This window comes from Acinonyx jubatus, chromosome B3 (assembly GCF_027475565.1).
Source record: "Acinonyx jubatus isolate Ajub_Pintada_27869175 chromosome B3, VMU_Ajub_asm_v1.0, whole genome shotgun sequence".
Classification (NCBI taxonomy): Eukaryota; Metazoa; Chordata; class Mammalia; order Carnivora; family Felidae; genus Acinonyx; species Acinonyx jubatus.
Genome location: NC_069386.1, coordinates 107,254,812 through 107,280,908, shown reverse-complemented (window position 1 = coordinate 107,280,908; position 26,097 = coordinate 107,254,812). Strand labels below are relative to the sequence as shown.

At 39.3% G+C, this 26,097-nt stretch overlaps 1 protein-coding gene across 1 annotated transcript in view; it reads left to right on the top strand.

Annotated features, from left to right (window-relative positions):
- The window catches only part of KCNH5 (potassium voltage-gated channel subfamily H member 5), a 297,554-nt gene that overhangs the window by 86,886 nt on the left and 184,571 nt on the right, over positions 1 to 26,097 (top strand). The window contains exon 7 of the mRNA XM_015068125.3: positions 6,005 to 6,431. Within this exon, the coding sequence (XP_014923611.1) occupies positions 6,005 to 6,431 (427 nt within the window). The remainder of the gene's footprint in view (positions 1 to 6,004; positions 6,432 to 26,097) is intronic.

The following is a 26,097-nucleotide window of genomic DNA, read 5'->3' as shown; positions in this document are numbered from 1 at the left end:
TCTATTCAAAGCAGAATAGGGACACATTTCCCAATATAAAAGATAAATAATGTCTAACATTTATATGTTAAATTTTATTTTACATACCCATATCTTACCTATATTGGACAGTCTTATTAAAATGAGACCTTTGTATCTAGTGACAATCTATATAGTCCCTAGTATTAAGTCATACCAAGTATGAAATTCTATGCACATAAACACGTAACAGATATATTTTCCCCACATTTGTATCAGTTTTTTTTAAGTTTATTTATTTTGAGGGAGAGGGTAGGGAGGGGTAGAGGGATGGAGGGAGGGAGAATCCCAAGTAGTCTCTGCCTTGTAAGTGCGAAGCTCGACGCAGGGCTTGAACCCAGGAACCTTGAGATCATGACCTGAGCCAAAGTCAAATGCTTTACCGACTGAGCCACCCAGGTGGCCCATTATCAGTTACCTTTTTTCCCTGCATCACAAACTACTCCAGAACTTGATGGATAGTAACAATCACCATTTCTTTAACTCACAAGTTTTTGGCTAAATTAGGTGGTTCTGCTAAGTTGGGCTAGGTTTAACTTATCTTGATAAGCTTGCCCATGCATTTGTGGTAAACTGCTGAGTTGCTTGGTAGCTGACTGATCTGGGATGGCTCAAATGGATGATTCAGAGGGTTGCTTCTGTGGTCTCTCATCATTCAAAAACCCCATAGGTATTTACATGGCAACTAAGCTGGGTTCCTAGACCTTGAGTGGAGGTGCTATGCCTCTTGAGGTGTAGGCTTAGCATGGGCACAAAGTCATTTACACCACATGCTGTTGGCCAAAGCAAACCATAGGGCCAGCTTGGATTCAAGGGTTAGAGAAATGACCTTATTTCCTGGAGGGAGGAGCTGCAAAGTCACACAGCCAAGCAGTGTGGATATAAGAAGGAAAATAACCACAGCTACATTTTTTTTCCTTGCAAACAATCTACCACAACATCCTGTGTGTGGGAATGTAAGATGTAGGTGAAACACCATGCACTGGATTTTACAAACCTGCATTCCTCCTCTGTCACTCCCACTTATTTGTCATGTATCTTTGTATAAAAAAGTTCTTGGAGCATCCCTTTTCTCTTTATAAAGCAAGAAGGGAAGAAGGTAGGAAAATATATTAGCTGATAGTAGCCATTTGCCTACTATCATTAATGATGGTCCAATGAGAGCATTGATTTGTGTTTTAGGTGGCTTAATCATTGAAATATATAATTTTTATGCCAATAACATCCCACATCTCTTTAGTGTGGGAATCCATAAAAATTTTGAGGAGTTAATACCTCAGCGATATGTGCTGGATATTGTTTGCTGTGCTCCTGTGGCCTGAGGGACTTGTCAAGTAAGGAAATAAGCTGGAAAGGCAGAAGACTGATGACTGAAAGTTCTCCATTAACCCTGCTGTGTTCTATTATGCATTTCATGTGTTTGAAATTCTCTTCTACCTGTGGAACCCCAGGGATTCATGTGCTAAGAGCTCAGAGGTTGGGATAGAGGCAGAAATCCTCTGGACTTCAGAGGAGGGCACAGAAGGTCTGGAAAGTGTGGCGTGAAATGAAGCAGAAAATAAATGAGCACATAAAACTGGTGGAAAGTACAGAATCAAGAAATTGTTATTAAAAAGGTGTTGGTACAGAAGGAGGGCATTTTTTGAGGACTGGTTTAAACAAGGAATTAAATACAATTTGTGGCCGAATCTAAAAGTTGTGAGAGTGAATCATAAGTAAGGGAAGTCTCTTATTTTAATACAATATTGAATATGACCCTCCCTCAAAAAAATCACATGATGCTAAAGAAATCACGAATTTGAGTTGTGTACTCTGGTGAGATGTTAACAACACAGCAGTGACTGCTGGATTTTCCTTAACGTTATTTTTTATGTTTAAATATAATATGCTTAAAGAAAATGACAGTTTTAAGTGTAGAACTCAAAGAATTTTCACTAAGTGAGCACATGTAATGATTACTAGCCATATTAAGAAACAGAATGTTGCCAGAATCCCACAATCCTCCTCATGCCCATCATAGTCACTACCCTTCCCCACCAACAAAGGGAGCCAGTATCTTGACTTCTAATTCCACAGAGGAATTACACCTGTTTTTACACTTTTTGTACGTGCAAGCATGCAGTATACACTCTTTTGTATTTGGTCTTTTTGCTCAACATGATGTTTTTTAGATTTATTCTTCTTGTATATAGATAGTCTGTTCATGTTTATTTTTGGATAGTATTCCACTAAATGAATGTATGAATGTTTATCCATTATACTGGTGATGAACGTTTGCATGATTTCAAGTTTTAAGTATTTAATCGCATTTTATGTATTTATTTTTTTAATGTTTATTTATTTGAGAGATAGAAAGGAGAGAGAGAGAGCACACGTGCATGTGCGTGTATGTGCGCACAAGTGGAGAGAGGCAGGGAGAGGGGGAGAGAGAGAATCCCAAGTAGTCTCTGTGCTGTCACACAGAGCCTGACGTGAGGCTCGAACCCACGAACATGAGGTCATGACCTGAGCTGAAATCAAGAGTCAGATGATTAACTGGCTAAGCCACCCAGGCACCCTTTCATCACGTTTTAAAAGCAAGCTGTTTCAGTTTGAGTTTTGATGATGATTGCATTAAATTCTCTTTAATACAAAATGATAGAGAATGAGAAAGTTAAAACAGCTTTCCAAATAAAGCAAGCTTGCTTATTTGCATATTAATAATTTTGAATAACAGTTTCTGATTTTACAAGTCCTTGAAGGGTACACTCCGGACAAATTCAAAGTGAACCTTGGGGATTATGTTTGGGAGCAAACAGGAGTTTGGTTTGATGGGAGCACTACTGAGACGCACAGGCATAGTGGAGATGACCTGGCGGTCCAGACAGATGTGAGGCTGGGCACCTTGAAGGCCTGCCCTGGAGATTGTGGTTGATGTAATGTCTGTGATGAGTCCCTGGAGGGTACTGTGTATTAGAAAGATGAATCTTGCAGGGTTCGTTGGGGGTAAGGACGGGAAGACTGCACAGCGGTTGGTTGTTGTGGAACAGGCACTAAGAATCTGAGGGACTAGGAGTATCAGGAGCTAATACTTAATCCTGTAGGTATGAAGTAACAGTGAAGGTTGGAGAGGTACATGAATAGATAGATGTGATTTAAATATATACCAGACCGGTGGCCTGTATAGTGTGGTCTGAATTAAAGGGAGTAGGAACAGAGCTAGGGTGGCTGATAGGCTCTTCCGGTGACACAAGGAAGAAAAAATATGAAGTCATGACCAAGACAAGGCCTTGGGAATAGGAAAGAAGGGAAATTTTTGAGAGGTTTATTAAGTAGATGTATTTTGAGCACTTGCTCATGTCCTGTGATAACATTTGATAATCAGCTGGGGGTGGCAGGAAGCTCAGGCCCAGGTCTGAGGGATAGGGCAGGTAATGATGTCACTCATGACAGTTGGTGATGGAGAACTCATTCAAGTGGAACAAGGGATTCCCTGTGGGACCAATTACCTTGTGAACACCCATGACACATTTAAATGCAGATGTATAGTGAGTATTTGGCCTCTGTGTCAGGAACTCAGGAGACAGGACCGGTGAATCATCCATATAGAGAAGTCAGTAGAATCATGCATATGCAGTAGATCAGCCAGGAGAGGGCTGAGGAAAATCATGATGAGAACCCTAACACATCATAGAAGCATGGAGAGGGGTAGCCCTAGAAAACAATTTTGAAAGAGATATCGGTTGGGGAGTTGGCAAAACCCAGGAGAAAGTGGTGTCGTAGAACCTGTGGCAGAGTTTGCATGTTTGCAAAATATGTTGTAATGTTTAAGTAGTGTTAATCATGGTCATAGAAAATGGTGTTTTTTGATTAAGTGGGGTCCAGAGCAGGTATCCTTTGGGGTGGACCATCTCCTTTGGAGAGGTCTGCCTATGTCAGAGATCAGGAGGGTTTGCTCTGCCACTGTTTGGACCTAATTCTAGTAGGCCCTGATTTTCACATTCTGGTTGAGAGTTGTGACTTTTTTAGTTCGAATGAGGATAACGATTTCCTCTCTGTTTTTTCTTCTCTTCATTTTTAGAGAAAAAAACTCAGGTGGAAATACCTTTTCTGTGCAGTATTTTCACAGCAGTATCATAGTTCCTTTAAAATTTTAAGCTAGCTAGAGAAGTACGTCCATAGCAGCACTGTTTTTATTTTTTAATTTAATGCTGTTTTGAGTTTGTCATACATTTGGACTATGGGTTTCTTCAGAGTAGAAGCAAGGCATATTTATGTTCATGTCCCCAGGGCCTAACTCAGAGGTTGGCCCATGGAAGTGCTTAAGAACTGCTTATTTTTGTCTTCATTGTTCGTGATTACACGGCTCCATTTCTGAAAGCCTCCAAGCTCTCTTCAATCTTCTTGCCTTTCTTTTTCTTTTTCTTTTTCTTTTTCTTTTTCTTTTTCTTTTCTCTTTTATTTTATTTTATTTTATCATTTATTTTTAAACATAATTTATTGTCAAATTGGTTTCCATACAACACCCAGTGCTCTTGCCTTTCAATATCTGTTGTCAGTAAATTATGCCAATTCATCTTTTGAATTTTCATAATTCTGCTTTTTTTTTTAACTGCCTAAAGTTTGGTATCTGTTTTCCCCCCTCAAGTGTTCAAGAAAAATGAGAATTTATTTTAAGGCTGTACTGATGCCACAGCATTTGAGAATAGGAGCTGAAATAGAGCCCAAGGTATTGAGATTGAGACAGAAAACTGTCAAAATGCTCCTGCTACTCTTTCATTTGTACAAGTTCTCTTGTTTCTACTTTTCTTTGTTCTATTTCAAATATTTATTTTGAAAAATTTAAATCATATGCTACCTACCATATGGGGTAGAACATAACCAAATACATTAGTAATCCTTTTACCTTAACTGTCAAGAACTTTACAATGCCCAAATTAGTCTTATTGCTGTCACATCTGTTCCACTATACCAACCAATTCTTCTGTGTTGGTCAGAAGGAAGCTCAGGGTAAGTTATGCTAGACTCCTTGTCTCCTCTCTGGGAGAAAAAATTAGCAATAAGGGAGTCATGGTCTTCATGAGTCTTGGAGGTGAGGGTCAGACGAGAGGCTTCCAGATCACAGCTCTATATTCCCTACCTGCATCAGGAGTGAATTTATCGTCTTTCCCCACATGGCTTATTATGTGCTTCCAAAAAGAATAATTATGGGGCTTTCATTGATTGAAGAAAGTAGATGCTGTATTTCCATTTGGATGATGCTATATTTGGATTTTAAGCTTTGAGCAAAATATGAATTATCTTGTTGCGTTCCCTTACGGTATTCTTTTCTGTAACTATTGCTAAAGGATGATCGGATTTTGTAGATTACGTACCCATTCTATGTTCAACTCTTAACTTTTTCAGAGCTCTACAAATTTAGTGCTTATCATGACTGTGACAGGAGGTAGTGGAAGCAACAATGGCATTTGCTCATTGTCCTCGTATGCACAGAAGTATTTCCTGTTTGCTTGCCAGTAAGATTGGGATTCCTTTTTCAGAAGTTTTACTGCTCATAGCTATTACAAAATGAGAAGTAAAAATAAATGTTTTCGAGTAGAGGAAAAGTTTTATAGGAAAGAAGTAATAAAAGGTCTGATTTCATCATCCCATTTCTATGCTCTGTATATATATTGCATTTGAGCAATTTTCTCCTTTGGTTTTTTTTCCTCTGTGCTATTTATACTTCACTTATGAAGATAAATTGGATCTTCCTCAGCTAATGAAAAGTTGTCTTATTTAATAATTCAGAAATATCTTATTTCTTGGTGGAAAAATAAATCTGCTTTTGAAAAAAGTTTCCTTAGCATTTTAGCTTTTTTGTGGACTTAAAGTCATAGCTATATTATGTGTATGTTCTTAGCATATAAATGGGCAATCAAGTTCATGAAGGTAAACCATTGAATTGTTTCCCAGCCTTTTCTTTTCTGAAAGTGTCCTGTCATTTCTTTTCTTTTCTTTTCTTTAGGGAATCAGCAGTCTCTTCAGTTCTTTAAAAGTGGTGCGTCTCTTGCGACTGGGCCGTGTTGCTAGGAAATTGGACCATTACCTAGAGTATGGAGCCGCAGTCCTCGTGCTCCTGGTATGTGTGTTTGGACTAGTTGCCCACTGGCTGGCCTGCATATGGTACAGCATTGGGGACTATGAGGTCATCGATGAAGTGACGAACACGATCCAAATAGACAGTTGGCTCTACCAGCTGGCCTTGAGCATTGGGACTCCGTATCGATATAATACCAGTGCAGGGATATGGGAAGGAGGACCCAGCAAGGATTCTCTGTACGTGTCCTCTCTCTACTTTACCATGACAAGCCTTACAACCATAGGATTTGGAAACATAGCTCCTACCACCGATGTGGAGAAGATGTTTTCAGTGGCCATGATGATGGTTGGCTGTAAGTATCTCGTTTTTCTTTTTTAATTACCAAAAAATTATTGTTGTTGGTGGTTTTCCAGGCTCCAGTCTCTAACAAGATTAAAATGAAACTACTTTGTCTTCAGAAAGGTGTTTATTCCATATTATTTGCATTGGCTTAATTTTTATTCAGCCTTAGAAAATAAAATGCAAAATAATACATTTTAGTTTTCAGAATGTATTGAGCACATGAAAAACAGTGTTGATAGAGTGGTACGAAAATCGGAATGGGAACTCTTTGATTTAATTCTGTTCACAGCCTTGTAACCAGCAGAGCTCTTTCCAAGGGAAACCAGCATCTACAAAGGCAGCATCTGGCACATCCCATAGGTTTTGTTGGCAGTGTATTAAATTCCAAAAAAAGCAGCCAGGATATGATGGGTGATACATAGTTTAGAAAATACTTTAGTTAGTAATTGAATTCTTGACTAACATTGATCTCAGGATAGTTTTCTGCAGGTTTTTACAATTAAGAAGAATAAAAGTTTCATAAATTTAGTCTCTGTAGCAAATACTCTAGGTTAATAAACACTCTAGGTTTAATATATGCTCCTTTGAGAGAATTAAAGGATTAGTAAATACGAGCTCATTTGGCAATGACAAAAGTATCTGGGAGTTAGCAGGCTTCCTGAGTACTAAATGCCTGGATGGTGTTCTTGGGACTAGAATGTTCTCTAAAGGAGTTGAAAGACCATGTGTTCTACACTCAGACTGAGACTGGATTGTGTCAGATCAGAAATTAAGGAAATACGTATCAAAGAAGCTATTTTAAAAGAAGATTATGGGGGAGACTTCACCATTATATACCCCTTCAAGTTGACTTAGATGATTTATCCAAGCCTAATTCTAACCCCCCAGAGTAACCTTAAGATCATTGTACTGGAGGTATGATTAGTGTTATTAGTACTTGTTAAGCCTTTAGGTCATGGTCATTGGTTTGTGGTATAAGACCTCCTTTCTGAGATTCCACATTGGGGAGGTTTACATTTTTTTAGTTTATTTATTTTGAGAGAGAGAAAAAAAGCATGGGTGGGGCAGGGGCAGAGAGAGAGGCAGAGAGAAATATTGTGATTTTGAGAATGTTATGCAAGTGGAATCATGAAAAATGTGACCTTTTGAAATTGGCTTTTTTCAGTCATCATAACCCCTTGAAATCCAACAAAACTTTATTCGGTTCCCTTGGGCCCATCCTTTCTCTACTTCATGTGTGGCCGAATATATTGCTATATCTAAATGTCTTTCTCCTTCTTTTCTTTCTCTTTAGTTCTTGTCTTGATTTCAAGATGAACACCTAGTCTCAAACTTCGTCCTTTTTTCTGAGTTTCTGCTATTTCCTTTTAACACCTGAGCAGTAGTTTTCTGTTTATAAACTAGCTTCTGACATTTTTTTTGTCTGTTGACTTTAGCTTTTTGTTTGTTTGTTTGTTTTTGATTTTGTTTTTGTTCTTTTTTTATGCCTCAAAGTCCAGTTTCTATTGCCGAGATCGTCCCAGGGAGATGCCTTTTAATTTCTTTCTTAGTCCTTGGGTCCTTAGTAATTTAATGATATGTTTCCTTTGAAACAACCCAAGAAGTTGATAGAAAACTGTCAAGACCCATGAAGTATAACAGTAACTTCTCACAATTCCAAAATTTATTAGACACACAAGCTCAAAATATCAACCAAATGTACCTACTGAAGCTACTTGTAGTCTTAGTGTCACTTTTTCCCCCTACAATAACACCAAGGAAAACAAAACAAACTACTACTGTTCCCAATATGTGTTATCAGCCATAGATACAGCCAGGGATTTAGCGTCCATCTCTCTCTCTCTCTCTCTCTCTCTCTCTCTCTCTCTCTCTGTATGTGTGTGTGATGGGGAAGGAGAGTAGGAGAGTAAGAGAAGAGGGAGATAGAAAACAGAAAGGTTCATGCTTTTAGTTGTGTTAAGATTCTAGTCAATCCATGCTGGCTGTTTGAGAAGCACCACTTACAACCTTTTAACACAGTAACTAAGAAAAGTATTTTATCAAAACGTTGATGGAGATACCAACTGCCTATATTCTGTTGTGAAAAATGCCTATATTCTGTGGAAGAAGTAATCACTACTTGTAAATCATAGCTTCTTTTTCTGGAGAAAGTCATCCGAAATTTCCATGCCTTCTAGCAAAATTGAGAAATTTTAATGGCAACAGTTCCAGTTCCTAGGTCCTTTCTGAGCCCTCTTCTTTCTTTAATGGGCTTTCCTCTCTGACCTCTAGGTCCTTCCCCCCTGATGCTGAATTGCATACAGACTCCATCCAGGAACACAGTCCCAAGGTTCTCCTTGTTGCTATCAGACAAATCTTCAGACAAAATTTATGACTGTGGCCTCCCTTCAATTCCAGTCACTCTGTGTTCCCTTTTGATCCCTTCTGCATCAGCAGGATCCCAGGGTATTTCTTCTTCCTGCTACCTGGAGGACTTAAATCCTTTGTTCCATCATTTGCCCAAGGTGGAGAATCACCTTGCTCAGATTATAGAACTGGAAAAGTTTTTTTGGATCTTCTCAACATATATCTACCACCATGCATTCTTTATCTCAATTTTGTTTCTTCTCAGCTTTGGCATGCTCTATGCCTTGGGTAGAACTCCATGGCTCTGGTAGCAGCCATTACACTACCGCAGGGTAGTTAACTCTCTCTCATTCCTCTGCATTTGTCCATTCATGAATGAACCTGACAGCTCTGCTGACATTCATCAAATTCACTGCCAGAGGACATTTGTGAAAAGGTATTTTTGTGTTGAGTTCTACAGCAGTTGTGGAAAATAGCATACTTTAAAAAGATGTTATATTTATTTTTGAGAGAGAGAGAGAGAGTGAGCAAGGGAGGGACAGAGACAGAGGGGAGACAGGAGACAGAAAATTGCAAGCAAGCCCTGCACTGTCAGTGCAGAACTTGATGCAAGGCTCAAACTCACAAACACCTAGATCATGACCTGAGCTGAAATCAAGACTCGGAAGTTCAACTGCATACTGCATACCCTGCATACTTTTTTTTTTAAAGATCAAGATGTGGGTAATGTCTTTGCTTCTTTGCAGAGTAAATATGTCATGATGCCTTCATGAAATGTTCTCTAATCCATTTCATTTGTATAATCTTATTGAGCCCCTAATTATTTTCTTTTTTACAAAGATTAGCAGACTGACTAATTTTGCTTCTATTCAGAAAGCACCTTAGTGCACTGATGATTTGTTTTGATGACTATAAAACAAAGCAATATGAGAATGGAATGTTTCTGATATGATTATCCTTTTGTCTTAATGTATTTTTATGAATCCGCTTTTAAAGATTTATCAGAGAAGCAATTGCTTACTTAGTTTCTTCTTCATTACTAAATGATCATATAAATTGTATTTTTCTTTAATCCAACCATTATAAAAATCTATACACTTGCATCTTCACTATAATTTTTTTAAAAAGAAACATATAAAATAAAATATAAGTTATAAATAACTTTATGCCATGAATAATTTATGTCCAACCATAAATTTTCTCTTTCTCTTTTTCTCTCTCACTTTTTCTCTATTTTTTGTTCATTTGCTTGCTTTATTTTGTTTAAAATTTTCTTTTTTAATTTTTTTTAATGTTTATTTATTTTTGACAGAGACAGAGCATGAGCCAGGGAGGGGCAGAGAGAGAGGGAGACACAGAATCCGAAGCAGTCTCCAGTCTCTGAGCTGTCAGCACAGAGCCTGACGCGGAGCTGGAACTCACAAACCGCAAGATCATGACCTGAGCCGAAGTAGAATGCTCAACTGACTGAGCCACCTAGGCACCCCTATTTTGTTTTAATACACTGTTAAATACATTAGTAAACATGTACACAGCATATTTCAAAGGACTATAAGATTTGACTTTACTGGGGTGCGCCTGGGTGGCTCAGTCGGTTAAGCATCTGACTCTTGATTTTTGGCTCAGGTCGTGATCTCAAGGGCATTGAATGGAGCCCCGTTGGGCTCCATGCTGGAAGTGGAGCCTGCTTAAGGTATTTCTCTCTCTTTCTCTCTCCCTCTGCCCCTCCCCTGCTTGCACTCTTTTTCTCTCTCTCTCTCTCAAAAATAAGTAAGTAAGTAAGTAAATAAATAATGAAAATAAATTAAAATAAGATTAGACTTGGGGTACTTATTGTATTTAAAAGCATTTTTCCCTATTTTTGCCTGCTTAGTTGCTAGATTGAAGCAGCCTGACTCATGTGGTATATGGCAATCAGAATCTGTCCTGGTGGGATGTCGTGCAAATTAAATCTTTAAAAGTAAAACAAAGAAAGACTAAAAACTATAAATATGAAAACTGCTGAGATTAATTGGTAGGCAGGTAGTCATAAAAAGGCTAATCTGCAATTTTCAAACAGGATGTAATAGATGATAGCCCAAACAATCTAAGAACTCTTGTGTAATTGACTGATACGGTTTACAATGCAGCAGGCAAATGGTTTAGCATATTTAGAAGTACAGCAGGACCATCTGCTAGTGAGATGTGCATGAAGAGAAATTCGAATCTTCATGTGGGTGGTTAAGCCACCAGGGAGCCCTTGGTTACACACTGGTCACTCAACATCACGCAGAGGAGGCTGATGCCATGCACCATATTCTCTAGTTGATGATCTAATTTAGCATTCTCTGTGGAGTTCAGATAAAAGCCAAGCTGAGATTATAGGCATTGCTTTTATCTCTCTCCATAGGAAAAGGAAATAAATAGAAAATGGTGAGACCCAGAGATTGGGAGAATATAGAATAAGTTGAGGGTGAAGGCCTGTGTGACCTTAGAGAGTCTTTGAATCTCTTTGGTTTTAGTTTTTCAGTTGTGTAATGCAGGAGTTGAAATAAATGACTTTTAATATTCCTGTCTGTGCTAACAAATATTTCAGATTCTGTTAGTGCAGTTATGCCACTGTTCTTAGAGTTGGGTTGGCTGTTGGTAATGAGGTTAATAATGAAATGGAAGACGTTCCACTTACCGGTTTTAGGGGTTTTCATGTATATTACATATTTTGCCAATTTTATTGAGAGTAAGGTGCATCTTTTATGGAATATATTCAGTAATGAGGGGACACTGTCAGGAAATCTTGTAGAGAAAAGAAAATATTGTTTTTGGAGAGAAGAGTGTTTTTTGAATAGAAATTAGGCAGCTAGATAGACTGAAAGACATTTGCTTCAGGACATAAGAGTAGAGCCCAAGGAGAAGTGTGTACACCAGACCAGTGGGAACTCTGAAGGATATTTGGCCTACACGGATGTCCAGGCAGGTTTCAAAGTGGACTGGAATTTAAATAAAAACTTGGAAGAAAAAAAGTAGAATGAAATAAAATAAATATTAAAGAAATGCTGCTTTAAAAAAATAAAAGTGAACTGTTGCTCTTTTCCAATATTAAAACAATTATTCTTCGGATCTTAACATGAGACTTTAGGTGACTGAGATACAATCCTAAGTTACACGTTGAATTTTTCCTTGCCCTTGCTGTTGTGGTGTAGGTAGGAAGTGGAGTGTGGACATGCTGATTTTCATTTCTGGTTTTAGATTCAGCCAGATGGAGAGACTTTTAAGCTTAATGTTTATTTTGGAAACTGGGTCAATTCTTTGTGTCTGCTTTACTTCTGCTTGTAAAAAAGATTTTCTTTCTTTCTTTTTTTTTAAAACCTCTTTTCTTTAATAAGCTGAGTATCCTATGAGGAAAAACATTTTGTGGAACACAAAGTTCAGGGTTATAAGTACCTTTATTCATGGTTTAGTAGTTGCAGATGTATAGCCTGGTAGTTAGGAAAAGGCTACGTGGTGTGTACTTTATTCCATTTCTTAATCACAATAGAACTTGTATCTTTTGCAGGAATGTTCTTTTATACTCATGTTTCTTTTTATGCCTAGTCACATTTTCACAAAGCCTCTCAGATTCTATGAAGATTGAGTTTTCCCAGAAAACAGGAAATTTTCTCAGTGGCTCAGTAATTAGTCTGGTCTCTTTGAAAGAGCTGGTCTCTGGAACTACCTTGTGTCTCAGTATCACTCAGAATTATTTAATTCATTCATCATTGTCCCAGACAGTTATTAAGCAGACAAACTGGATACTTTGTGGCTCTCAGTAAGTTAGTAGTATGGTGAGTGTCAGACAAGAGAATCACTGAATCATCTTTCTTTCTCTCCCATTCCCTCCATCTCTATCCCCGTCCCCATGTCCATGTCCATGTCCATCCGCCTTCTCTCTCCATCTCCATCCTCATTTCTATTCCCATCTCCATCCCCATCCCAGTCTCCAGCCCCATCTCCATCATCATGCCCATCCCTGTTTCCATGTCCATATCCATCTGCATGTCCATCCCCCTTTCATCCCATTCCTATCCTCATCTCTATCCCCTTCTCCAACCTCATCCCCATCCCATATCCATCCCTTCCCCATCCCCATCTCTGTCCCCATTTCCACATGCAACTATTTCCCTATCCCCATCCGCATCCCCATCTCCATCCCCATCCCCATCCCCATCCGCATTCCCATCTCCATCCCCATCCCCATCCCCATCTCCATCCCCATCTCCATCCCATCCCCATCTCCATCCCATCCCCATCTCCATCCCATCCCCATCTCCATCCCCGTCTCTGTCCCCATTTTCACATGCAACTATTTCCCCATTCCCATCCCCGTCTGCATCCCCATCCCCATCTCCATCTCTGTCCCGATTTCCACGTGCAACTCTTTCCCCATCTTCATTACTTCTCCATCGTCATCTCCTTCTTATTTGTCTTTATGCGGTGAGCTAAAAGCTAAGACTTTGAACAGATGAACAAAGAAGTTGGGCTGAACTACAGAGCAGGTAAGAACAGGGTCTGTGTTTGTCCTATTTGTCATTACATATTTAGCACAAAGTATTGTGCCTAGTTGAAAGTTATGCTCATTAAACATGTTGAATGAATGAAAAAAGTTTACCTAGCTTATCCTGAGGAATGCAGGAAGATTTCTGGGAGGAAGTGACTCATGAGATTAGAATAGAAAAACATACTGGACTTCGGTACTTTTTGAAATAAAGAGAACATATGTGAAAAAAACAGGAATGAAATGGCTTGGCCCTTTTGTAGAACTCCATGTATTTCACTTGCATAGCTTGGCAAGGAGTTTATCATTTATCCTAAAGGTTGTGAGATAAAGAAGAATTTCATTCTTCTGTGTGGAGGATGAATTGGAGCAGAGAAAAGCTGCAGGTAGAGAAACCAGTTTGGAGGCTGTTGCAATGATTCAGGAAGTCATAAATTGAGGGGGTAGGGATATGGAAGGTGGCAGTTTCAGAACCAGCAAATTGTTTTTTCTGTAAAATGACAGTTAACAACTATCTTAGGCTTCATGGTCAAGTCTCTGTTGCAACCACTCATGTCTGGTATTGTAGTGGTTTTTTTTTTAATGTTTATTTATTTTGAGAGAGAGAGACAGAGGAGAGAGAGCATGGGCAGAGGAGGGGCAGAGAGAGAAAGGGAGAGAGAGAATCCCAAGCAGGCTCTGCACTATCGGTACAGAGCTTGATGCAGGGCTCAAACCCATGAAATGTGAGATCATGACCTGAGCCAAAACCAAGAGTTAGATGCTTAACTGACTGAGCCACCCAGGTGCCCCTCTGCTGTTGTAGTGTTAGAAGAGGCAAAGACATAAATAAATGGGCATGCCTATGTTCCAATAAAACTTTAAGCAGGTGGCAGGCCAGGTGCGGCATATTCATACTTTCCCACAGTCTAGGGAGACAACATAGTTTATGAAAAGACCATGGACTTTAGAGTCAGACAAACCTATGTTCAATTATTAAGAATTTACACCAGTTATCTAGACCTTCATCTGTAAAATGGAGATCACTACATTGCAGAGTTTTTTTGGAATACTCAAAAATAGATTGTATATAAAATTCCTGAAATGCTTTTTTAAGTTGTTATTGGTGAGTGGATAAATGTGTCAAATATGATAGAGAGAAGAATCCAAAAGGACTGGAAGGTTTCTGGCTAATTCAGCTGTGTGAATGACCACGTTCTTTTCTGAGATAGGAAAAAAGAAGCAACTATTCCTGGGGGAAGAGAATGGTTCTATTTTGAACATGTTTGAGTGTGAGGTGCCTGAGGTCATTTAGGTGGTAATGTACATTAGGTTAGACAGTTAAAAGTGTGATTTTGGGGTTCCAGAGATGTAAAACATGGTGAGATCTCTTTGTGAATCACAGGGTAGAGAAAGTAACCGATGTCAAGAGAGTGGCAGGGTAGATTCAGAATGAAGCTGGTGAAGGATGACACTTGAGGGAGGAGAGCCACAGAAGGATAAAGAAGAGAGCCCAGAAGGATAAAAAGAAAGCATGGCTCCAGAAGAAGTTTCTTGCAACTTCAAGAAGGAAGGGAGAACAACAAGAGAAAGGGGACAGTGACTCAGGAGGGTCTGGTTAGCATTATGAGGTCATTGGTGACCTTCTATGAGTAGTTTCATTGGATAGTTGAGGGGAGAGAATCACATGGGGGAATTTGCCTTTTTGGGATCTAAACCTTTTTTTTTTCTAATATGAAGGAAAATATGAAGAAAAATTTAACTTAGTGCAGACAGATAACGCTTACACAATATTTTTCACTGCCAATGTTGCCTTTTTTTTTTCTAAATCACCATTCAAGTTCAATAAAATATATATACATTAGACTATTAGGTAGGGTACATACACTTGGAGTTTTCTTTCCATGTTACAAGATAGAAAAGGAAATTGACTTGCAAAGACGTTTTTATGAAATCCCACATTCTAAGAACAGGGGTTTCAGCCAGGGAAGAATTTTACTTATGAAATTATATGGTAACCTTCTAATAAATTTGTGTTGATTCCTATGAACGTGTCTATTGCTCAAGGTGGGTGGTTGCCTGGTGGGTGAAATTGTGCTCTGCTAGAGAGAAAGCACTGGGGACTTACAGGATCCTTATGTATGTGGCATCAAGGGTCAACTGGTTTATACTTTTAATTTTGCTGGAAACAAAATACTTACAAAATTTTTCAAAGGTTGAAAGACTAACAAGTCCACATATGAATATATTTAGAATTTGCTAAAATAAATGTTATACCCAGAAGGCTTTGTGTATGGATTTAAGAATTGCTGTGGTATGCTCAGACAGGGGATTTTCTTTGGAGCAATTTCTAAGCCAGTTCCTAAGTGACTGCTTCTTACGTCTTTACATAATATTTACATAAATTGCAATGACTGCATCAGGCCTCCCTGGAAGTAGAGGTGCCAGGTACATGGTTGTAGTTTTGGACTTTGTGTGTGTAGATAGGAAGATTTTTATGGGATGAGAGTTATGTTCTGGTTGACTGTCAGGAAATACTGGAGGCTTTAAAAGATTCTCTCTGAAGCTAGTTCTGAGCTAGCTCTTTAGATACTCTCTTCTTTAAAGTTGAATTTATGTTTAACAACCCCCCAAAAAGTCTTAATCTGTGAAAATCTAATTTGGGAGCCTTACTGATTTAAAATGAATGTAAGGGAAGGACACTTAAACTCCTACCTCTAGTTAAGACTTGGCAAAAGAGATGGGTGTTGATTTTTCTTTTCTAAAAAAATTTTTTTACATTTATTTATTTTTTGAGAGACATAGAGAGACAGAGCACAAGTTGGGGAGGGGCAGAGAGAAAAGGAGACACAGAATCCGAAGCAGGCTCCAGGCTGTCAGCACAGAGCCCAACGCGGGGCTTGAACTCACAAACCATGAAATCGTGACCTCAGCCGAAGTGAGATGCTTAACTGACTGAGTCACCCAGGCACTCCAGGTGACTCTTCTAATGAGACTTTGGGATGGGTGGTGTTGACCTCAGGAGCTTTTCTTATGCTAAGCTGCCTATGACTTTGCCTTTTCAGTTTTCTTAGAAAAGGCCTCAAAAGAACCCCATAGTAGGTGTGTTTTCTAACTCTCTTCTCTTAGGGGGAGCTAGCTAGAGAGCACTCTTCCTTCCCCTCCCCCCCCCCCCAATCCCAGACACACACCAGAATTCTAGATTCCATCCTCCCTTGTCCTGTCACTGCACTGTGTCCTAAAAAATTCCAATCTGGATCTACCTACCTGCCTCTTTTGCTCGTGTTTCGGGATTGCTGAGAACTGGCTGGAGTAAACCACAGCTATGTGAACAGGTGCCACTACAATACATTGTTCATAATCTTGCAAATCTTTGCTTATTTTAGGTCATCTCCCTCTCACATTTTGCTGACTAGCTATTCTTGTGCAATTCTAATGTTTTCTTCTCAGCTCTCCTGAATCTCTGACTGCCCTTTCCTATTTCAGCAGATGGCCTTTCTTTTATTTCTCTGAAAAGGAAAGGGTGGCTGTAGCAGACATGCATCCCTGTACCTTCTTGACCCTCTTAACAAAGACTGGCTGGAAGAGGGAAGCAGGTTGGGAGTGAGGGGGCAGCCAAACCACACAGGACCTGATAGGTCAAATTAGTGACTTTTTTCCCAAGTCAGATGGGAAGGCTTTTGAGGGTTTGGGGCCAAAGAGTGGCATGATTTGTCTTATGTTTTATAAAGATCAACCTGATGGCTGTGTGGAAAACAGACTGCAAGAGATAAAGGATGGAAGAGGGCAGATAGGGTAATGGTCAAGGTGCAAGATGATGGCAGTGGTAGTTAGAATCGGTTAGACCCTGGACAAATGTTAAGACCCACAAAATATGAGAGAAAGCAAGAGTCAGGATTTAATTTAAGGCTTTTGGTGCAAGCAACTGCTAAATTGGGAATGGTCCTTTGTGATGTTGAGTGAGCAGTTAATGTATATGAGTCTAGAATTGTGTGGATGGTCCAGGGTATGGTCATGTTATCTGTTTCATCCTTTAATGTTTATTTCCTCCAATTATTTGCTCTTGTTTCTGCTGTGTTTTCCATCTCTCTAGCTCTCTACTGGCTCTTTCTCATCAGCCAGTAAACGTGCTCATTGTTTCTTCAATCCAAAAAAATACACATATGTGAATAGAAGAACACTCGAGTTCACACTCTCTTTGCCTGTGATCTAACTACCAGTTCTTTTTTTTTTTTTTAAAGCAAGCTTCCAGAAGTATGAGTCTTTACTTTCTTATCTTATTTTACTACCTAAAAAGTAGACTTCTTTCCCCTACCACCACTTGAAATACATTTGCTAAATTTCATAGACATTTTTTCATCCATGCAAAAACATCTCTGGCTTCTTGATGTTTATCTCTCCCTGGTTTCTCTCCCATTTCTCTGGCTATTTCTTCTATTTCTTTTGCTGGATCATTATATTCTGTCTCTTAAATATTGGAAAGTGTGATTTGGGGAACAGATTTTTGAAAGATCAAGGGCAGCTCTTGATCTGAGGCTGAGTACTGTCCCCCACCAAGGAGTGATTTAGGGGAGCTAGACAACTTCTAGATATCTCCCTGATCATTTTGTCTGATGGTCCCTATTTTGTGTGTCTTTCCCTCCAAAAGTCCCCTGTACACCTGCCACTTTGTTCTCTGAAAGATGTAAGTCTCTTGTCAGCACACCAGCATGGACTGAGCTTCAAACTAGCTCACTGTCACAGTGAAGAAGAAAGAGAGGCTGAGATTTCAGAGCAGAGTAGAGAAAACATTTGGAGCGTGGGGAGCTGCTTGGTAGGCCGGGGCGGGAAGGGGCTAAGGTGATGATGCCATGAGGGAAGAGACTCTTCAAGATAAACTCTTATTCTTCCTAGCTCTGTGGTGGGAAAAGTAATCAGAGATTAATAAGATATGCCCCTTTTCTCCGATTTCTTGCCATGAGCAGTTTCCTCCCTAATCTGTCTAAAGTGTCTCTGTCCTCCGTATCATTATCTTTCTATTATGGGCTATAATTATGTTCTTTAATTCTTTCTTTACATATTTGCTGCTTGTCTTCCCAGCTCAAGTGGGAGCCGTGAAGGCAGGGAACTTGTCTGTCTGGTTCACCTCTATGTATCTGGTATAATGAGAGCATAGTAGGTGCTTAGTAAATTCTTTTTGAACAAGTGACTGGGTTTTGATACTCCATATTCAAAAGGTTGTGTATTCAGAGCAAAGCAAAACTATACCAGCTCTCCAGATCTAAGTATTTTAATGGGGAGTTTAAATTTTTATACAGTAGAACTTAGATACATGAATATGTGGCTGACTTCATTTTTCTATACAGAGCTCAATTAGTTTGTGACCTACCACCTCACTCTTTTCCATCTTTCAAAAGGTATCTTTCTTTTTTTTTTAAATATTTTTTAAAGTTTATTAATTTATTTTGAGAGACAGAGCAGGCTCTGCACCAGCAGCGCTGAGCTTGATGCTGGGCTGGAACTCACGAACCATGAAATTATGATCTGAGCCAAAACCAAGAGTCAGACACTTAACCAACCAACTGAGCCACCCAGGTGCCCTTCAGAAGGTGTCTTTCATGCTGTATCTGTCCTATGGTTGCACTCCTTAGTCTTTGCCATGTACCAGAGAGTTCTGGATGGGAAGCAGGATACATTTCTCTGTTGCTCTTGGATTTCCCCTTACCCTATTTCAAGTTTCTTTTTTCATCTATATTTCTTGCTATTCTGCCCACTTATGTTTCATTGCCTTTCCCCCTGCCTCCAATATTTTCTGGGAAAAGAGCTAAGATTTTAACAGTAAAAATAAAACACAACAAGAACAACAATAACAAAAAAGCCATTTGCTGTCTCAAGGGCCTGGCACTTGCAAAGGAAATCTATGCTTTCAAGATTATTGTTTTGGCTAAGGGCTTAAAAAAAGGTCTAATTTGAAACTCAAAGCTACGCTGCTTTCTTTGTTCCTAGCTATGTGCATACTCCCCTTGACAAGTGACTGACACTGTTTCAGTGGGAGGGCAGCAGAGCGGCCATTAGGAAGAATGAGGGGTTAAAGGCACTGAAAATACTTCTGTGTGTGTTCCTCACCCACAATCACGGGTAGGTCCTGGAATAAAGGGATTCACTGCAACCTCCCAATCCCTTTTTGTTCATTGGGTATAGGAGAGAACCAAATGGGATTCAAATGGTTTGGAAGTAACTGTACCACATGTAGAATTTAATGATAAAGTTTGGATATTCTATTCTTAGAGACCAGACAAGGTTAGAACTACTTCAGCCTAAATCAGAAGTAAAAATATCCATGTCATTGCTGTTATTACTATTTACTAAAGAAACAAAATCATATACCTGTATTTTGGAGAAATTTGCATCTTGAAACAAGTGTGTTCAAGTTAAGTCCATTTACCCAAAGGGAACTTTCATTGGCTGCTGATGTTTGGTGAAAGACTTTCTATAGCTATGTGACTTTAACTGCTAATTTAGTCATTGGAGAGATTCCCAGAGGTAGGAAGGTGATTTGGTTAGAAAAGAATGGGATTTGGTTAATATGACAACCCCAGAGATGACAGAGCTGAAATAAACAGGAAAGGACCCAGGACCCACAAAGACAAGGAAGGAAATCAAGAATTTTCCAGACCTCTGGTTTTCCTGACTTGTTTTTAATTTATTCTGTGTGCCAATTCAGATTGTCTGCCTATTTTTTAAATTTTTAGATCAAAGTAATATATGTACATAAAGAATCAAATAGTGCTATAAGGTTTATTTTTGAAAAATAGAAGTTTTCTAATCCCTATGCACTTTTCCATTTCCCAGCAATCACTTTAAAATTGTTTCAGTTTTTTGAAAATATCTATCTTTTTATCTATAAATAGCATGATTATTGGAGAGGATTTTCAACTTTAGTCATTATAAATTGACTTCCATCTTTGGAAGATTAAAATATAATTCTCTTTTAATTATATTTGGCTCTGTCCCCATTCCTTAACCACCACTACATACCCATATATACATTTTTCAATTTTCTAGCCTCTAAAAATATATAGATCACAAATTTGATGAAATCAATAGTGTGTTTTCATAATCATGACTACACAAACGCTGTTTGTAATTTAATTATGTGGTTTACTATGATTATTTTCCTGTATAACTTTTGGTTTTATGTCATTTTCCTTTTTAGTTTTTTTTTTTTTTTTTTACTGTTTATATATTTTTGAGAGAGAGTTTGGGAACAGGGGAAGTGCAGAGGAAGGAGGAGGACAGAGGATCCAAAGCAGGCTCTGTACTGACAGCAGAGAGCCTGATGGGGGCTTGAACTCACGAACTGAGATCATGACCTGAGCCAAAGTTGGATGCTCAACTGGATGAGCTACCCAGGTGCCCCTCCTTCTTAGTTTTCCATGTACTTCTCCTCTATCATATAACACTCATCTAAATATGCTTTTATTAGGTAGTTATCAACTTCCTGTCTTTGGAGTCTATTTCCTTGGAATCTTCTGAATTTCCCCAGTCTGGACTAGTCTCTATAGACTTGACCAACAGCTCTCACTCAGCCTGATTTTTCCCTTCATCTTTGAACCTCAGAGTTTCCTTTTCCTTTCTCTTTTGTGGACCTTCTGTTTACTACATCTGTTTTGATAGAACAACTCTTAAAATAGCTTACAGAGAAAGGATGCAAAGAAGGTAATATTTTGAGGTTGTGTATGTCTTAAAATGTCTTTCATTTACCCTTTTGTTTAACTGATAGCTCATCTGGGTAAAGATATGAAGGTTAGAAATAATTTTATGACAGAATTTTGAGATATCCTTCCTTTGTTTTTGAGTTTTCAGTGGAATTATTTAAAAGACTGATTCTAGGGGCGCCTGGGTGCCTTAGTTGGTTAAGCATCGGACTCTGGCTCAGGTCATGATCTCGCAGTTTGTGAGTTCAAGCTCCCGGTCAGGCTCTGTGCTGACAGCTCAGAGCCTGCAGCCTGCTTCAGATTCTGTATCTCCATCTCTTTCAGTACCCCCCCCCCCCCACACACACACAGTCTCACCCCTGTCCGTGTCTCTCTCTCTCTCTGTCAAAAAATAAACAAACATTAAAAAAATTTTTTTTAAAAGACTGATTCTATTCAAGTCTTGATTCTTATAAATATGTTTTCTTCTCTCTTTATTTCTGCAAAACTTTAGAATCTTCTTTAGGTACCCAGTATTATGAAATACTATGGCAAAAGTCTCTTTTTATGGGTCTGTTGTCATCTACTCTTTTAGATTCTACAATCTCTTCTAGATTCTCAGTGGGTCTGCTTCATCATTTGGAAATATTTATTCTTCACTTCTGGGACATTTTCTTGAGTTATTTTTTTGATAAATTCCTTTTTCCCCCTTTATTAAAATGCCGATTATTTGGATATTGGATCTCCTGGGTTGATTTTCTAATTTTATTATTCTCTTTCTGTAATTTTCTGGGTTTTTTTCATCTGCAGTCTGGAAGTTTCTGCCAAGCTCATCTTCTTTTTTCTTTTCTTTTTTTTAATGTTTATTTATTTATTTAGAGAGAGAGCATGCACGAGCAGGGAGTACAGTGGTGGCAGAGAGAGAGGGACGGAGAGAATCCCAGTCAGGCTCTGAACTCTCAGCGCAAAGCCTGACAGGGTGTGGGAAGGAAGGCTAGACTTGGTCAGGGGGCTTGATCCCAGGAAATGTGAGATCATGGCTTGACTGAAGTCAAGAGTTGGATGCTCAACAGATGGGCCACTCAGGTGCTCCTGTCCAGCTCATTTTCTATCCTTTCTATCCTTCTACTAAGTTTTCATTTCTGCTAATTTCTAAGAGCTCTAGAGTTTTCTCTGTGTTCCTTCTTATAGCATCCTGTTTTTGCTTTATCAGTTCAAAAATCTTCTCTATTGTCTCTGAGGATGTAGGATAGTTTAGGTACAGTTTTCAGATCCCCACATAGTCTTTGTGTCCTTCAAATTGATTTTTGGTTTGTTGGCTTTGGTCTCTGTTGCTTATGTTGGAGGCTTTATGCAGATTATGTGGGAATTGTGGTTGTTTTATTATGTCTGGACTTAATGACCATGGCCTTGATGTAGAGAGATCTGTTGGCTTATTTTGTGGAGAATAATCAACATCAATATTTTTACATCATTTCTGTTCAATTTCCCCAGAGAAAATTTTTTCCAAATTCCAGGATGCAGAATATAAGCCTTGCTCCAGATTTTGGGAAGCTGAATGGAGAATAGAGCTGAGAGTGTGATGTTTAGAGCATAAATTTTCACACAATCCCCTTGGTTTCAATATGGTATTTTTATTTGCTCTTCCCTCAGTCCAGAGACCCTCTTTAGTCTGCAATGGGTTGGAAACGGAACTGCCTGATTTTGGAATTAGTCAGGGCTTATAGGAGATGGATATCTATCTGCTTCTTAAATATTTTCTATTTTTTATTTATTGAAAAAAATTTTTTTGAAATTTTTTTTCAACGTTTTTATTTATTTTTGGGACAGAGAGAGACAGAGCATGAACGGGGGAGGGGCAGAGAGAGAGGGAGACACAGAATCGGAAACAGGCTCCAGGCTCTGAGTCATCAGCCCAGAGCCCGACGCGGGGCTCGAACTCACGGACCGCGAGATCGTGACCTGGCTGAACTCGGACGCTTAACCGACTGCGCCACCCAGGTGCCCCTATTGAAAAATTTTTAATGTTAATTTTATTTTTATTTTTGAGAGAGAGAGAGATAGGGAGAGGGGTCAGAGAGGGAGGGAGACACAGAATCCAAAACAGGTTCCAGGCTCTAAGCTGTCAGCACAGAGCCTGACGCAGGGCTTGAACTCACAAACCATGAGATCATGACCTTGAGCCAAAGTCGGATGCTTAACTGACTGAGCCACCCAGGCACCCCTTAAATAGATTTGCAATAAATCCTCCAGTTTCAACTCCACCCTTGCCCCTGCACTTCGGGGGTGGTAGTAGCAGCCATTCCTGGGATATATGCCGGTTCTATAGTGCACACCAGCGTGAACCTTGGTTTTCTCTTTTGTTGACTTAAGATTCAGCTTTCTTGAATCTGCTAAGTCAGCTAGTACTTGTTCTATTTTTTCCAGATTTCAAAATTTTGTTGTTTCTGTATGTTCTCCCATTTTCTCCATCCCTATGGTTTTATGGCTTTAAACCCATTTACTGTTATTTTATGGAGTTTTGAGAGAAAGCAGAGGCACCTACATGTGGTCAATCCTCTATCTTTCGTTGAGCCTCTCTTTCCCTTTGGCCTGGTTCTGTCAGTTCTCCTGGTTCTTGTTTCTCTTTCATTTGTTTATTATCCAGTTTTATACAACTCTTGATCTAAAAGTTCCCACTGCTATTTATCATTTGTCTGAAGCTACTAGGTTAGTCTCAAGTTTAATATATCAATCTTGCTAACTCCACACTGCTATAATATCTGTCTTCTGAATCTATACATCTCTTCCACTGTCTGCTTGCCTTCTCAGCTACGCTGCATGGTCCCTGTTCCTTGGAAGTCCTGTGCTATTATTACAACCTCTGCTCAATCATTCTCTGTGGTATTCTTCCGTCTGTATTCATGAGAGTCAGGCTCTCTCTGATACTACATTCATCCTCAAGCCCAATCTCCAATAGAGCATCTGTCCCCAATCCCTTAAATATACAGACTAACCTTGTATAAATAGTCTATTTTGTTAGCCAGATTGGGTCGGAAGTTTAACTTTTTCACATAGGCTTCCACTTTAGAATTAAAGGAAAGCATGCAATTTACAAGCATCATGGGTTCATGGGTGAAGCTGGGATTAGGTATCTTGAATTTCTTAAAGTTGAGATTCTGTTGTAGTCTTAGGACTAGACATGGTCAGCAATAAAGGGGTGAGACGAAAAACCACTCTCGGTACTATGGGCGAAATTTAAAGCAGTGGCTAAAATTCCTCTTCTGTCAGCCTTAAATAAATAGCATTCTATAGTCCACAGTGAGTCAGCACAGTGATGCTTGGATTTTGTTGATAAACCTGTTATAGGTGTTTCTCAGTTTGTGTTTCAGCTGGAATACTGTCAGCTGGAACACTTCACTGAGGCAGTCAGTGTAGGAGGGGAACATATGTGCCTTTGATGAAAGCTGCTTTGCAGTGAAAATCACAGGGATTCCTGTGAAGCTCTATCTTGTGAACATTGTTATATAAGCACTGCCTTTAAAATCTTTGGCTTGGGTCTCAAGTAAATAGGTTTATACAGGATGGCCCTACTGGCTCTGCAGGAGTGAAAATAAAATGTCTCACTACTGTGGTATTTGGGACTTTTCTGTTGTCAGATAGAACTTTGCCTATGTAAATTTAAAGCAAGGGAAGAGCAACCAATAAAAATTCGTGATTAGTGGCTAAAAGGCAGGCTTAAAAGTATCATGATTAAAGGCTCTGTCCCCATTATAAATTGAGTAACCATAGAGTTTAGGAGAGAGTGAAGTAGGGAGAAAATGGTGTGGGATGAGGCCAGAAAGGTAATGGGCACCAGATCCCGCAGGGCCCTAGAGATCATGTTAGTCTGAGGATGGGAACTTCTGGAGGATTCTGAGCAGAAAACAACATGATACGGCATTTTAACAGGGTCACTCTGAGTAACAGGGGAAGGAAAGACAACTGAAGGAGGCTTTGGAATAATATTCCTAAGGGATAATGGTAGCTTGGACTTAGGTAGCAATAGAGGAGAAGGTGCACAGTGGTTAGATTCTAGTTATATTTTGAAGCTGGAACCAACAGGATTTGCTGACAGATCAGATGTGGGTGCTAAAGGAAGGGAGAAATTAAGCATGATTCAAAGTTGTTTTGGTTTGGTCTGTGCATCTCTAGGAATGGAAATGATTATGGAGAAGGCAGGGGGATTTTTTAGGGGGAAGATGTCATAGAATTAGGAGTTAAATTCTGATGGGTCATGTTAAGTTGGATATGCTCATTGGACATACAAGTGCAGATATCTAATGGGCAGTTGGGTAGAGAGGATTCCAGGACAGAGATTCTGGCTAAAAGCCTACGTTTGGGAATTGTTGGTATAGAGCTGATATTTAAAATGTGGCTGAGACTGGTTGAACCCTCCATAGGATTGAGATGGAGAAGATGTCTAAGAATGAAGCCCTGGGCATTCCAATATTGAATGGTCAGTAAGACAAGGCAAAACCAGCAAAGAGACTGAGAAAAGGTACTTAGCGAGGTAGGAAGAAGTCTAGGAGTGAAGTGTCCTGTAGGCCAGATGAGGAAAGTGTTTTAAGGAGGGGTGAGTGAAGCCATGGGAGGTGCCTCTTATAGATCAAGCAGAATGGGACCTGGGAACTGGCTGTTGGATTTTTTTCAGTCAGGGTGATCTGGTTATCTTGAGAAGATTTGATGGAATCTTGGGAAGAGAAGCTCTTACTCTAGCCCTCTAAGCCTCAGTTTCTCATCTGTAAAATGGTATAACATTACCCATTTCAGAGAGTTGTGAGAACAAAATCAATGGACTCATATAAAGTACTCAGAACAGTGCCTGGTACATTGTATATGCTAAATAACTAGTTTTGTTCTTACTGGAAACGTCTGTTAATTGTCAGTCACCGTCTCGTGGAGAGGTCATGCAACTACTGGAGAATCCACCTATCCAAATGAGCACTCAATCCATAGAACTCCCTTCCAGGCTATCATAGAAAACCTTGTTTACTGTCTCACTAAAGTATAGGTAAATATGCAAGGCACAGTGACTGTGAGGCAAGAAGTGAGGTTATCTTGTGACTACTGCAGGATAACTGATGGGTCTTAGAGACCATTCCTCTCATCTCAGGGTTCTTATTCATTCCAAACATTGTCAAAGG